Source organism: Zonotrichia leucophrys, chromosome 21 (assembly GCF_028769735.1).
Source record: "Zonotrichia leucophrys gambelii isolate GWCS_2022_RI chromosome 21, RI_Zleu_2.0, whole genome shotgun sequence".
NCBI lineage: Eukaryota > Metazoa > Chordata > Aves > Passeriformes > Passerellidae > Zonotrichia > Zonotrichia leucophrys.
In genome coordinates, this window is record NC_088190.1 from 7,858,070 (window position 1) to 7,872,840 (window position 14,771).

Below are 14,771 nucleotides of genomic sequence, written 5' to 3' on the forward strand. Positions count from 1 at the left end.
CCACTCTAGCAATGGCAGCTGAAGGCAGTGCTCCAGTCATGTATCCCTGGTGTGGGGAGCACTTGCTGGTCCCTCTCTGGGCTCTGTCTCCAGTTTCTGTGGCTCTTTTGCACCAAATGCTCAGGAGTGATACCACTGGCAGGACGGACACGTGCTGCATGTGCCAGAGGTGGTGGCACAGGCTGGTGTCACACCTTGTACAGCAAAGGCCAGCAGTTCCAGACTTTGTTCCTAAATTTCTGCTTCTGCACTCCCCAAAGGGCATCAGGGCAAGGAGCAGAAATGCCCAAAACTGGGGATGCAAGGGAAGGCAGATGTGAAATTGCAGCAGCTTGGGGCTGACTTTGTTCCCCAGCCCTCCTGGCGTCTTTCACCCCCTCAGGGGCATCAGGAGAGGAGAGAACATGGGGGATGCAGATTTTCAGGGGATTTCATTTGGCAGGCTCTGGTGCTGACTGGTCCTGAGGATGCCAAGAGATTCAGGGACTCTGCCCTTGCCAAGTGCCCCCTGATGCAGCACCCCCAGTCTGCATTACATGAGCACAGATACACCCTGTTCTCATGTGGGGACAAGCCTGGGAGGCAGCAAGTGGTGGGAAAAACCCCAACCAAACTCCCAAAATAAATCATAAGAAAGAAAATTTCCAGTTTTCTTGTATGGGAAAGGATGAAGACGCTGTATGAGCACGGATGGGAGCTGAGCAATGGGACATCCCCAGCTGGTGCTGGGGAGGTGCAGGACAGGAACTGCTGCCTTTAACTTGTGAATGTCCCTTAGACCTGCAAACCATCATCTGCACCCATGCAGCAAGCAGCCACTTGTGGCTCCAGAGGCACTGGAGTGCTTCCCTCCACCTCTATTTAATTAAGGGCAGAGAAATCAGTGCTACCTCAGGTAGGAAAAGACAGGCAGCAGGAAGGATGGGAACACGAAGCACAGCAGATTTGCACAGAGCAATTGTAATCACTTAGCATTTAATGCTGTAAAAATCCCATTAATTACCTGTAGCAATGAGTCACAATTATTTTAGATGCACTCAAGGGGAAAATTATACTAAATGACAAATTACAGGTGAATTTGTGCACCAGGGCAGAGCCATCAGGAGCCAGCTCCCAGCACATGGACAGCATGAGCACGCAGGGAGGGCTGGGGAGCACCTGGTGCTGGGACAGGCACTGCTCAAGGGGGTCATGGACCTCTGAGTGTCTCAGTGCCCACTTCTGAGGGGAGCAGGACATGTGCAAAGCCTTCACGGGATAGGGCACCAGCTCCAGCTTGCACACAGTATGAGACACCTTCAGTACAGGATGGCAGGCATGTCCTGCTCTGGACTGAGCCCTCTCGTGCCATGCCAGTGACACGTGGAAGTCCCAGGTTAGCTCTGGGAAGAGCAAACGGCACAGCTGTGACCAGTAGGAAAAATTCAAACAAATGCACCAGGTCTAAAACACACTGGGCTCCACAGCCGTGGTTGTGGCACACACAGGAGCCTCCCAAGTCTGCAGCCATCCAGCAGAGAGGTGCAGAGTGGTTGTTCTGCTGTTTTCACGGCAGTCAGCTATGGCCACCTGCCAGAAGTACCTTCCCTGGAGCCCTGGGGAAGGTGAGGGTTTCTTTTATTCCTATTATTTCATGTAGTTGACACCCTTGCCCTGAATCTGAGGATCTCAGGTCCTGCCTCTTTGTGAGCCACCAGAAGTGCTGCCATGTCCCAGTGCCAGCCCCAGCTGCCTGTCCCTGCAGTTTGGTCTCACATGCACAGTGGGACAGGAGCAGCCCTTCACCTGCCACTCAGCCCAGGACTTGTACACCTGCATTCTTCCTGCAGCCCAGACCCCTGGGTGATCCTGGTGTCACCAGCAGAGCCCACAAACCCAGTGCTGAACGTGGGCAGAGCACATCTCTAGCCCTGTATTGCACTGCAGACCTGTCTGGGTCTATCCCGTGGAGCTTGAACTGATCCCCCACCCTGCCCTGCACACGTTGCCTGTCTGCCCAGCCCACCAGCCCCACTGGCACGTGTCACCTGTCCAAAGGCCCCTGCAGCAGCAGGTTTGTCTCAGGAACAGGGAGCGTGGAGGGCCCTGCCTGCCATCTGGAGTTTGGTCCATTTGTTTCACTCCCCCTCCATCCTCTGGGGACAGGACAACATCTGCTAATGAGCTGGCAGAGCTCAGGAGATGATGGATGGAGCTGTCAGGGATCCGCTAGCAGGGAATGAGCTGCTCCTCTCCCTCTCAAGTGCTGCCTGGAAGCAGAGCTCTGCAGGTGGCCCTGGTGGGACCACCAAGGGCTGCTCCAGCAGGGCTGCAAATGCCAGCACTGCCCTCATGTCAGCCTCTCCTGGCTCTGTGCTCTGCCCAGGAGGGCTGGGCAGGGTGAGGCCATGGCTGAGGGTGACATGGGGCAGCTCTGTGACACTGGTGCCACCCTTCCTGACCCTTCAACAGATCTGGGCATCTGCAAGCAGCAGAAGAGCAGCCATGTGTCTCCCTTTGGCCATGCTGGGAAGAGATAGAGATGGAAATAAAGGTGTCACAGCCACTGTGACAGCCAGAGACAGGCACCAGTCCCAGAGCCCCCCAGGCTGCACAAGCCAGCACAGAAAATCCCAGCCTCCTTTCAATCCAGTTTCAGCATGATGCCTCAAATCTCAGCTCCCATATGACACAGACACTGAAACAGAAGCCAGTTATTCTCAGTCATGTCTTAAAATGACACATTTGCCTCACTGCCCAAAATCTTCTGTTTTAGCAGGGCTGTGCTCCCGTTTCCCTGCAATCCCAGGTCAGCCCGGGCTCTGTGGCCTGGAGGGAGTTTGGGGGCCTGGCTGGGCTGGTGCTCTCATCTCCTGGTGCAGAGGCCATGCCTGGCCCCAGGGCCTGCTGGTGCTCACAGACCCTCCTTGTGCTGCTTGTCTCCACTCTGCCTCAGCCCTGGTCACCACATTATCCTGTCCACAGCCCCACTCCCACCCTGCAGCCCCTTTGCACCCCTCACAGATCCTCCCACTCCCAGTACAACCCCTCTCACCACCACACACCCCTGAACTTGTCTCCTGTTGCCCCAGACTCCACCTCACATCACTTCCCCACATCTTGGCCCTTCTTCCCACAGTTAACCCACTTCACACCCCACTGTACCCCTGAGTCTTTCAGAGGGGGAAACAGGAGGAATTTTTTACCCATGAAAGCTTTGCAAAGCTAGAAGAACCCTGTGCTTGGGGCTCCCAGCAAATGGCACACAGAGCAAAGGACACCCTGCATCCTTCTTGGTGACACCCAGATTTCACTGCCACCAGAACAAGTTGTATCTAGGAGGGTCCTGGTCTTCCAAGTGGAGTAATTGCACTTGTAGTGCTGGGAAAGCTGGAACTGCAGTTGTGCAGACTGGTTGCATCCCAAACTGGAAATCTGCATGATGCTGCCATAGAAAAATCAGCAGGTCTCAGAGTCACAGAATCACTCAGAACCACACCTCTAGCACAGAATTCCAGAATCCCAGAGAGGTTTGGTTTGGAAGGGACCTCAGAGATTATCCAGCTCCCCTTCCACCTTCCACTAGACCAGATTGCTCACATCCCCATTCAGCCTGATTTTACACCTGACACTCTTCTCTTTCCCACATCTTAAAAAAATGCAAAATAAAAGCAGGAAACACCCTGTTTTTCAAAAAGTCCCAGTTTGCTATGAGTGCTGCTCTGCTGCCTGGTGCAGACGTCTTCTTTGGGAGTGGAGGTGAGGCTGTGAAGATTTGTGTAGGTGAGACACCCTGACATGCTCAGAGCAAAGGCTTTTTTATAAAGCTTATCCAGGGAAAGGCTACAGCTTGGTGGAGTAGCATGGAAACAGGCAGCCTAGTGCCAGAATTAGAAAAAAGCTGTTTCCCAAACTCAGTCTTGTCAAAGAGTTTTAGTCAGAAGTATCCAAAGCTTCTGAAAAATCCCCACAGATTTCACCAGACCAGAAGCAAACCCAGAGAGCACAGTGTAGAGGAAGGGGTGTCACGCCTGGAGGTGACAGTGCTGGAGGCAGCTCTGTGTCCATGGCAAGGCAAGGAAGAGGAAAGGACACAGAACACCAAGAGCTCCATCCCATCCCTGGCAGGAGCTGCAGGGCAGTTTGGGGGCACGGCATGGCATCCCTATGGCTGTGGCTGTGTGGAGGGGCTGAGCTGTGAGATGCCAGGGCCAGCACAGCCCTTGGCCCCTCTGCTGAGCTCCAGCAGCCTCGGGATCTTTCTCCTTCCTGCAGAAGTGGCAGTAGTTTTCAGAAGGGGAAGAAGCCCTGACACAAACAGTGACATAAGTGGCATCTGGAGCTCCTGCCAAGGGCAGAACAAGTTTCTGGCAGGGCCCTCCTGCTCTGTTGGATGAAGAGAATCTTCCCCATGCAAGGCAGTCTCACCAAGCCTCTGAATGTGCTGGTGGGGAATTTGAGATTCCTGCCCCTCAGTGTGTTACGCTATCCCCAGTGCAAGGACTGGTGCAAAATTCCAGGTCTTTCTTGTGTTCTGTGTCCTAACTCCCCAACAACAGCTTCCCAGGCACCTGCACACTGGAAATCCAGAGGAACAGCCTGTTTTCATCACCCAAAGGCAGCCAAGTTTTATGGAAGAGTTCAAAATAAAAATCCCCTGAAAAAAACCCACATTCCCAAACTGGTGAACGTCCTCATCCATCATAGCCCAGCTGCTCCTCACCACTTCTCAGAGGGACACAGAGACCTGCTAAGCACAAATAAAATTTGATTAATCCCCATCACTACCCTGAACTCCAGCTCACTATCATTCTCACCCTTCATTTCTGTCAGCACCGAAACACAGAAAACTCAGAGGAAAAGTCACACAGAATATTCAGCCAAGGACAAACCCTATATTGTTGTGTTGGTGAGATACAGTGGTGCTCTGCAGGCAGCTCCATCCTTTTTGTTTGTTCCTTAGCAGAGAAATAAGTAAAGGGATGTTGGGGTTCTGCTTTGTTTTGTTTTCCAAGCAAATGCAATTAGCCACTGCATTTCAGAGGTGGGAGTGATGCTGGAGATCCTGGGATCACTCTGTCCTGCCTCCTGCTTCTCCAGGGATCTCACTGGGCTGAATTAACCACACACACAGCCCAGCACCCCTGGGCTCCCAGTCTGAAGCCAGGTCTGTGACAGTGAGCTGGAGCTCCCGGTATGAGACAAGTGTCCCCAAGGGTCCCCCCCAAGGCTGGATAAGCCTCTACAGGAAGAAGTCTTTGCTAATGAAAAAAGAAAGAGAGCAGGTTTGGATGGCATATTGGGAGGAATTGTTCCCTGTGAAGGTGGGCAGCCCTGGCACAGGGTGCCCAGAGCAGCTATGGCTGCCCCTGGATCCCTGGCAGTGCCCAAGGCCAGGCTGGATGGGGCTGGGAGCAGCCTGGGATAGTGGAAGGTGTCCCTGCCATGGCAGGGGCTTGGAAGGAGGTGAGCTTTAAGGTCCCTTCCAGCCCAAACCTTTCTATGATTCTGTGAGCTTTGGGATAACCAGGAGGTGACATGATCTCACCAGCAAGTATTCCCTGTATTTTACAGAGCAGCTGATGGCCTTGCACACCACAATGAAGATCTTGTGAGTCACCAACTTTTTTTGATTCTGTCAGCTGGCATCACAGAAAGGACTTTTGCATAACTCCCACAGCACCACTTTGGGATTGCTTCTGCTCCTGACCTTGGAAGCTTTGTCTTGGTACACTCATGGCAGAGCCCCTCTGTGTGGCACACCTGGGGCATTGGTGAACCAGCTCTGGGTACCAGGTACAGCCTGGTACAGACAGCAGGCAGAGGATGCTGCAGGCAGGAAGGGCTGTGGCTTGGGCCTGCCATGTGTGTGCTGGGACTTGCACAGAAATTCCTCTTGAAATCCACACCAAGAAAACTGAAACATCTTCCAAGATGTTTGCTTGGAGCTGCCGTAATGGGATATTCTCATAGAGTCATGGAATCCCCAAATGGTTTGGATTGGAAGGGACCTTGAAGCCCATCTCATTCCACCTATGGCTGGGACACCTTCCAGTAGACCAGGCTGCTCCAATCCCCATCCAGTGCCTTCTCCTGGCACGTTTCTCCTCAGGTGTTTCCAGGGCTTTCCCTGCCCCTGTCCCAGGCTTTGGGGTGCAGCTGGAAAGGGTTTCCTCTCCTTTCACACAGCTCTGCACCCCCCTTGCCCCACCAGATGTGGGACTTCCTTAATAGATGTCCATGGATACAAAACTGTATTCACAAGCACATAATTACCAAGCTGGGTATTTTCTCCTCTTAATTAGCAATGCCGTGGTGCTTTAATTGCTCGATTAAAGTTGCCCACAAGGAAGTTTTAAGGTACATTAAATCTGCTGATTGGTTCATCAGCATGAATCCCACCAACTGGAAAAAATTAACTGGCTTCCAGATTGCTAACCAGACTCTCCAGATCCATTTCCACCAGCTGTGTACCACAGGAGGCACGAGAGAGCTCAGCAGTCCTTCGTCTGTTCCCACCTCTCCTTCATTTTGGGGGCTGGAGGGGAAGGGTCCCAGCAGTGGCAGTGTCCCTCTCCTTTGCCCAGAGGAAAAAGGCCATTTTCCTGCTGAAGCAGAGCTGGGTAAAATCTAACCCAGGGCCAGATCCTCGTTCAGCCACACACATCAGACCTGGTGGCTGTTCTCACTCAGGCTGTACACACCCATCCTCATGTACAAATGGGCTGCTAGAGCAGGAATTAGGAATTGCTCAGTTCCTGCTCCCTCATCACCATTTTCCAGACTGAAGTGTTTAGGTCCCAAGAATTGAGGGAAAGCAGCCAGAGCAACAAGAACACCCAGAGGATAAGATGCCTGTTTCCAAATTTCAGGCAAAAATGTCTGAACAGCTCCTGAAAGCCATGGATATTCAACAAAGAAGCTCTTTGGGAGTGGCATTTCTGCCAAAGGCTCATCCACCCACTCTGACAACAGGAAAGGGGGCCTGCCCTCTGTTCCACTTGATTATTGACAAAAACCCTTCCTGGGAGGTTCTGTGCTCCTGGGGGTCCCCCATGACTGGATGCTGGATGGGTTTGTGTCAACTCCCAGAGAGCAGCACCATGATCTGTGGCCATGGCACTGCTGCTGGTGCTGCAAACAAACTCCCTCTGCATGTACAACCTGAGAGCAGCTCAACAGATTTTAGCCCAACTTGAAGTTTTTGCTCACTGATAGCTGGTGAGAGATGCAGCCCAAGAAATAACTGGGACTTGACTCAAAAGGGGGATCCTGATGCAAGGACCATGGATTTACATGGTCCAAGGACCAAGGTCTATCCACCGAGGACCACCACCAAAACTCAAGGTCTTGGTGGCTCAGGAGGCTGACAGCCCTCCCCAAGAGGGGCTGGCCAAGGCTGGTAGGAGGGCTGTGGCTGAAGAGCCACTGCCCCCAGCTGCCTGACCCTCCGTGTCCACCTCTCCATCCATCCATCCATCCATCCATCCATCCATCCATCCATCCATCCATCCATCCACACACAGGACAGAGTACCAATGGCCCAGCTCTCAGCCTTTGGGGAGGTGGATTATGTGCCCTTCCCTGCCCACAGATGCACAACCAGGCTCCCCTTTCCCATCCCTCCAATTGCACTGACCTTATTGAAATGGGTATCTATGTGTCCTGCACAGCAGTTGCATATCAATAAGGCGAATTATGCTGATTGTCTCCTTATCTGATGAATTGCTGGGACAGACCCTTTTCCCTCCTGCTCTTGCTTATTCTGCTGTTTAGGCAGAGCAGTTGCTATTTGTTGTGTGTAAGAGATGTTAATGTGCTGTGTGTGGACTGTTGCATTTCAAGGAGGAAAGAGCAGTCCGAGGCTGTGGGTTAGGGGGTGAGGGGAGAAAAGTCCTTCAGAACCTTGAAAACAGAGGGAAAACCAAGCGGGCTGTGCTGTGCCAGGAGGAGTTTTATCCTTGGGGTGGCCGTGGCACAAGATACTGTGGGGCTAAATGTTGGGAATGTTGGGAGCTGGCAGACCAAAGGATGTCATCAACAGATGTAGGAATTCCAGCTCAAATCCCATTTCTGTCCAGTAAGGTGCTGTAGCACATGTGCCCAGTCCCAGCTGGAGAAGGGGGTTCTCTGGAGAGGAATCTGGCAGAGGCATTAGGCACAGATTTGGGGACAAACATCTGGTGTGTGGGGGCTGTGATTCAATGCCAAGCCAGCTGGCATGCTCAGACAATCCCAGTGCCCCTGGGCTGAGGTCTGGCCCCCTCAGTCCCATGAAAACTGCCCCTCACATCCTTATTGCAAACAGCAGGACATCAAAGCAAGGCAAAATGTGGATCCTGCTGGGATGAGTGCAGGAGTCAGAGACCCCAGCCACCATTACCCTGGCCCAAAAAAGGGCAGAAGAATCCAACATGATAGATGACAGCCAAGCCCCATCCCTGCAAGGCCAGGCTGGACAGGGCTTGGGGCAACCTGGTCAAGTGGAAGATGTCCCTGCCCATGGCAGATGGTGGAACAGGATAAGCTTTAAGATCCCGTTCAACCCAAACCAGTCTGGGATTTTACAACTCTGTAATGGGGGTGAAAGGCAAAGAAGTTCCCAATGTTCCTATACATCATTCACCATGTCCCACCTCACCCCTTCCTTCCTAGGTCTATGGCACTGCCTTACTTCTCCTCTGAACGGCTGGGAACAGCCCTGGCCATGGTCTGGTTTCCTGAGCTGTCTTCCATCACTCTGGCAGGCCCTTACGAAAATGAATGTTAAAGAGGAGGGGAAGAAACCTCCACTGTTCAAATATCTTTAGCTTTGACAAATAAGGCATCTGGCTGTGAAAGGCAGAAGGAAATTAATTTGGAATCATATTTTAAACACTGCCATAGAGGCAAAGTATCTTCTCTAATTTCTCTCCCTCCACACCTCCTCTCCCCAAGCAAAAAATGAATTTCCCTGATATTTATAGAAAGATTATTAGGGCCACAAGGAGTGATTTATACCATCTCATCCCTGTGATCGAGAATGAAAAATTGCTGGGGCGACAGCCACTGGAATCCTGCTTTTATCCGCCTGACAATTAAAACGGCTAATTTCCAACTCCAACAGATCTGCTGGGCTTATAAATCATCCCCAAAAGGCACTTTTCAGCCTGAAAAATGAACTTTGCCCCAATCAGGCACAAGATCAGAGATTTGCATCTGTTTGCCTTCATGTGTAAATACATGTCCTGCTGCCCCACCAAAGGACATGCAGAAAGGAGGTGCTGCCCCTGTTCACTTGATGTTGGGTCATCAAACTGTGCTGGAGCCAGAAAAATGGTGCAGGGAAGGCAGGAGGGTGAGACAACACCCGTGTCAGAGAAAGCCCAGTGACATTTCTGTCCTGTTTCTGAGGCCACAAGGCTTGGAAAGTTTTACCAGAGAGCATTGCTGGGTCTGAGTCCGTCTGTGGGGCCACCTGGGGTCACCTGCTGGGCCACACTTCCTCCTGTGCCATGCCTGTGGTGGGAGCAACCCCACCCAAAACAGGCAGGAGGGCAGAGAAGGGGCTCTGCCAGGAGAGAGCAAACCTATCCAAGGAATCACATGAAAATGAGGCAGGCAGAGCCCAGCACCAATGCCACAGCCTTGCTCAGCCTCCTGCCTTTGGGGTGGGGATGTCCTGGGGCAGGGCGTGCAGCACAGCACTGCTGCAGAGGAGCAGTAGGAAGGGCTGGTTTGTCTGAGCCAACGTGGAGCTCCTTGTAGTGGTGGGGCTGGCACAGCCAAGCAGGAGGCCCATGCCAGTGTCCCATCCTGCAGCAGCACATGCCTGGCCCTGTAGTGAGTCCTATGTATTGGATAAGTGGGTCCTAGCTATTCTAAATGAGCCACAGCTGCTACCCAACTAAGGACTTTGCAGCTGTGACTCATTTAGAATAGCTAGGACCCACTTATCCAATACATAGGACTCTCACTACACGGCCCCACATACATCTTGCACCCACTCTTTAACACAATGGAAGACCTTTCCTGAGTTATTAGATCTATCCCAGGACAACTTTCAAATCAACTGTCACAGACAGAAGGAGTTTCAGATAAAAGCATTTATTCTGCCCATCCTTCCCACTCTGTAACTGGAGACCTGCAGGAGCCAGCCTGGGTCCCAGCAGCCCCTGGATCCATTCCAATCTGGTGTTGGACGTCCTGACCTTGAGCCAAGCCTCCCTAACTTGACGTTACCATGAAACTCAAACAAAGGCCCTGCACTCATATTTGTGCTGCTCCCCCTCCACACATCCCATGAAGAAACAGAGAGCAAACAAATCTGTGTGGAGGGCTCTCCCGGGGAGCCCGTGCTCTGTAAGCACACATCCCTGTGCTGCTGCTGGTCACCCCAGTTCCTTATCACAGTTTGTTCAGTTGGCAGCTCAAAGCTGCCCAGTGGCACTGAGGGCCCCTGGGAAGGCTCCCCACACCCTGCATGAGGGGCTCTGCAGCAGCCCTGGGAGGTGAGAGATGGAGGCAGTGACCTTGCTCCATGAAAGCTCAGTGTTTTCCTTTTTGCTTTTCTCCCTTTTAAACCCATTCCAGCAGTGGGTGTTTTGGAGAGGCCAAGCAGTGCCTTGCTGGAGCACACCAGAGATCTCAGCACCAGTCAGGGCTGCTGGGGGCACTGAGCTGGGATGTCTGGGCCAGTGATCCATGGTACAGAAAGATGGAACCAGGGCAGCCCCTGTCCTGCTGCCAGCCAGTCCCCATCCCAAAGCCCTGCCCTGTGCACCAGGACCTGTCAGAGCCACAGGAACTCCCAGGGAGTTTGTCAGTCATACCAGCCACATATTTTGGAAGCATGAAGCCAGCCAGCAAAGGCATGGACAGCCCTGGGCCTCCACAGAGACTGTCTGTCCCAGTTTCTGTGAGCAGGCTTCTGTCTTCAGCCCTTCCCCAAAGAGGCAAGAGCCCCTTGCAGGCAGCCCTTCCCTTGCAGGCCCTGCAGGCACTCACCCATGCAGGAATCCCGCTGCTCCTCATAGCCAGCGCTGCACACACACTTCCCGATGGGCACCAGCCACTCTCCCTCGGCACTGCAGTACATCTTGGGGGTGTCCCTCTCCTCGGAATGGCCCACGCACTCTCCCCGCACTTCCACCAGGGAGGACGAGTCTGCCCCAGTCACGGCCTCAGAGAAGGACGCCAGGTTCCTCACGGTGGCCGGGCACTTCTTGTAGTACACGCGCACCGAGACGATGGCGATGCAGGCGCCAATGTCCTGGAAGGCCAGGTAGAAGCCCCTCTTGCTTAGCGGCCCCACGCCCCGCACCTCCGTGTTCAGCTTCAGGCGCCGCACGCCCAGGTCCACGTTGGTGAAGCTCTCGTCTGCTGCGATGGTGTCGATCTTGAGGAACTGGCTCTCGCGGGTGCTGGTGCCCAGGTCCCGGTCAGACTCCATGTAGTAGAGGTTGAAGGTCTCCTTGCAGGTGCCCAGCACGCCTGGCATGCTGTTACAGTCCCTCAGCGTGAATTTGATCTCTGCGTACACGCGCCGCGCCCCGTCCCGCTGCACCCAGTTGGTCCGGAGCCAGTTGTTCTGGTTGGGGGTCATGACGTTACACACCTGGTAGGTGTGGATGGGGCTGAAAAACTCATCCATTTCATTGATTGAATCCCACTGCAGGACAGAGAAAATGGGTCATTCCAGATGCTCCCAACCCCTGGGGGAGCAGGGAGCATGCAGGGGTGTGTGCCATCTCTGCTGCTGTGTCTGGGTGGGAGGTCACTGCTGCCACAGAGCAAAGGGAAATGAGGAGCACTCGTTAGCTGCACTAATTTGGGCGGTGACACCCAGGTACAGCACTGTGGGAGGTGCAGCCCTGCTTGAAGAAGGAACACTAGCTGAGGTCCTGGCAGAAGCTGATGGCAATGTGTGTTTGGGAGGGCTCAAACCCTCCAGGTCATGTCTGAGAGCACCTTTCCTTGGTGCTCAGCCTGTCATTTCCAGCAGCAGCAGGAACCACCTGCCTTGTGCTCACCTGCATCTCCACTGGCTCGTGCACTGCCCATGCACAAACTAAACTGAGTGCTTTCCATCTGGAGAAGGAGTTTCTGGGTGGATACCAGAGGGTGAAGGGGAAGCCTGTACTGAGCACAGCACTGTCAGCAAGAAATGTGGACTCATGGGGGCTCAGAGGTCTCTCCTTCCCTGCAATGTGGTGCCAGTGTGGCTCCTCAGTGTGAGCCCACAGTGCCCAACCCAGCTGAGAGGCTGGATCAGGGCGGGCTCTGGGAACCAGAATGTTCATGGCTTGACAGCTCCAGGGTGAAAATTCCATATACTTGTGGCTGCAGGGCAAACCTGGGGAAGGGATACTGGCAAAAGCAGGTTGCAGCAAGCAGGATTGCAATGGAGGGTGGTCTGGATGAGTTTAGAGGGACAGAGACATGGGTGTCACACAAGGGAGGGATGTTACATGAGTTTAAGTGATAGGAAGTGAGAAGAAGTAGTGACATTTTGGATATGAGTTTCATAGGTGAGGAACAAGTAGAACTTAGCTGTTGGGAGCTACATGACACTTCTGGGGGCTCAGTCTTGCCTGGCATCTCCCTCTCCACTCTCACCCAATGCCTCACCAGGACACACTGCACAGGGGGCTTCTCACCACCTCTTCAGCTCACATTTCTGCTCAAACCAGGTACTCCAATCATATCCCCATGGATGGGTCTGGGACCCCTGAATTCACAGGTGAGCAAGGGAGGAGAAAGAGGAGCAGAGGAGAACTTCAAACCATCTGGCTTTTCCCCAAACTTAGAAACAGGCTTTCAAGTCCCACCCCCATACCCAAGCCGAGCCGTAAGGGACAGCCTCAGATGCAATGCTGCATCTGAGAAACTGGGGAAGGCTCTGGCACTCCTGCTCCTTTGCCTTCCAAATGATCACCACCTTTCCACCCCCAGCCTCAGCTTCCCCCTCCAGCACCTTCCTGGGGCCCTGGCTGTGCCTGGAAGCTGGCAGGGAGCAGCCCCACCTGGGCACCTGTGTGTACTGAGCTGTCTGTGGGAGCTGGGGGAGTCAGGTAAATCCCCAGCCATGCTGCACAGAGCAGGAAAACAAATCTTTTAGGCAGCATTTTAAGTACTTTAAATTAAACCTCTAGGCTTGCTCTGACAGGGCAAAAATGGTATTTTCTTATGCGAGTGGTGACTTGTGTTTCATTAGACACAAGGCAGCAGTCCCTAGAGAAGGATGCTCTGCTCCAGGAGGCTCCTGTAGCCTTCACCCCGGTGATGTGGGAGCTGACAAGGATGCAGATCCCTGGGACCTACACCCTCCAGCCTCGCTGGGTGCTGCCAGCAGTGCAGGGACAGGGCACAGCTAGGAGAGGGCAGCACACCTGCAGAACATAAGAGATACAGGTAAGAGGTATCAGTGATACCTGTAAAACAGTCCACTCACTTCTCCCCTCTCAGATGGGAATGTCCTTCCTTGTTTGACCTCCCTGACCTGCTGCTCCTGAGGACGTGTTGTCATGCCTTCTGCTCGTGTGAGGGTGATCAGAGCACTCACTGCCCTCATGTACATCTCCAGTTTTCTCCAGCATCTCCAGTTCTCTCCCGCATTTAGGAGAAAACCCTGCTTCTCTGTCCTAAAGAGACTAAAGTAACCTGGAAAAGGCAGCAGCTCCAGGTGCAAACTACAATGGGAGCTCATTTTAAGGGGAATATGCTGGCAAAGGGGGTCAAAATCAAATCCCGGGGAAGAAAAATGTTTTGTGATGCATTTAAAAAAATTGCCTTCTGAATTCCCAGAAAAGCCCAGATTTGTCCTGGGGTCACTGGGAACATGCCCTGCACTCCAGTACTCAGGTGGACAACATGGAAAGGGGCCAGGCTACAGGTCAGCTTGGCCAGAGGGATGAGGGCAGCAGCCCAGGGATGAGCCTGTCAAAGGTGCTGTGCCACCCAGGACCCTGCCCTGCTGCACTTGGGCCCTGGCAGTGTGTGCCAGCCCTGGCAGTGCTGGAGAGCACAGCAGCCCCAGTCCCACTCCCACTGGTGCTCAGGCTGCTGCTGCGGCGCTTCCGAGGGGGTGGAAGCCGCTGTCAAAATTAATTGAGCACAAATTAACACAACATCTGTTTCCTGTCTTTTCCCTGCTGAGTTTCCCGGGGGAAGGGAAGCAGAGCTGTGCACGGGAGGAGCCACACAGTGTGAGGGCAGAGCTGTGGGGGTGAGCAGGGATGTCCCCACAATGCACAGCCGTCTCCCCTCGGCACTGCCCGGGCGGGCAGGGCTCTCTGCTAGGGTCTGGCAAGGGAAAGATGAGGTTATTGTGAGCACCAAAATGCTTTGGATCCAGCTCATCTGGTTGGTTTTGGTCTCCAGACATTCTCTCCTAAATCTGGCAGAGGAGATGAAGCTCCCTACTGACACATCCCCACACGGCAGTCCCCATGCGGCAGTCCCAGAGCAGGCAACATCCTCCCTGTTGACAGAGCAGGAGATAAATGCCCACCTCCAAGTACCAGCAACATCAGTATCAGCCACACCTCCACCCTCTGGAGTGAATTTGGAGAGTATGCACATGCACCATCACTCTTTCAAACTTAGTGCTGTTTTGCACAGCAGCTGCACTGTCAGTTCTGTCCCACGGTCCCTTGGGATCCCAGTCTGAGACCAGTCCAAAATGCCACATTTGGCCTGCAGGGAAAGTGCACTAAGAATGGGGCAGGCAGGCTACCTGAGCTCGTGGCTCATATGCCACAGATTCATCTTCCCAGCGTGTCACAGGTCAACCAAGGTCCCAGGAGTCACAG

General features: G+C 53.5%; 1 protein-coding gene across 4 annotated transcripts in view; it reads right to left on the minus strand.

The window, feature by feature from the left end:
• EPHA8 (EPH receptor A8) overlaps window positions 1-14,771 on the minus strand; it is a 54,219-nt gene that overhangs the window by 20,112 nt on the left and 19,336 nt on the right. For all 4 annotated transcript variants that reach the window (XM_064730423.1, XM_064730422.1, XM_064730421.1 and 1 more), the window contains one exon: window positions 10,966-11,629. In XM_064730423.1, coding sequence (XP_064586493.1) covers window positions 10,966-11,629 — 664 coding nt within the window. The remainder of the gene's footprint in view (window positions 1-10,965; window positions 11,630-14,771) is intronic.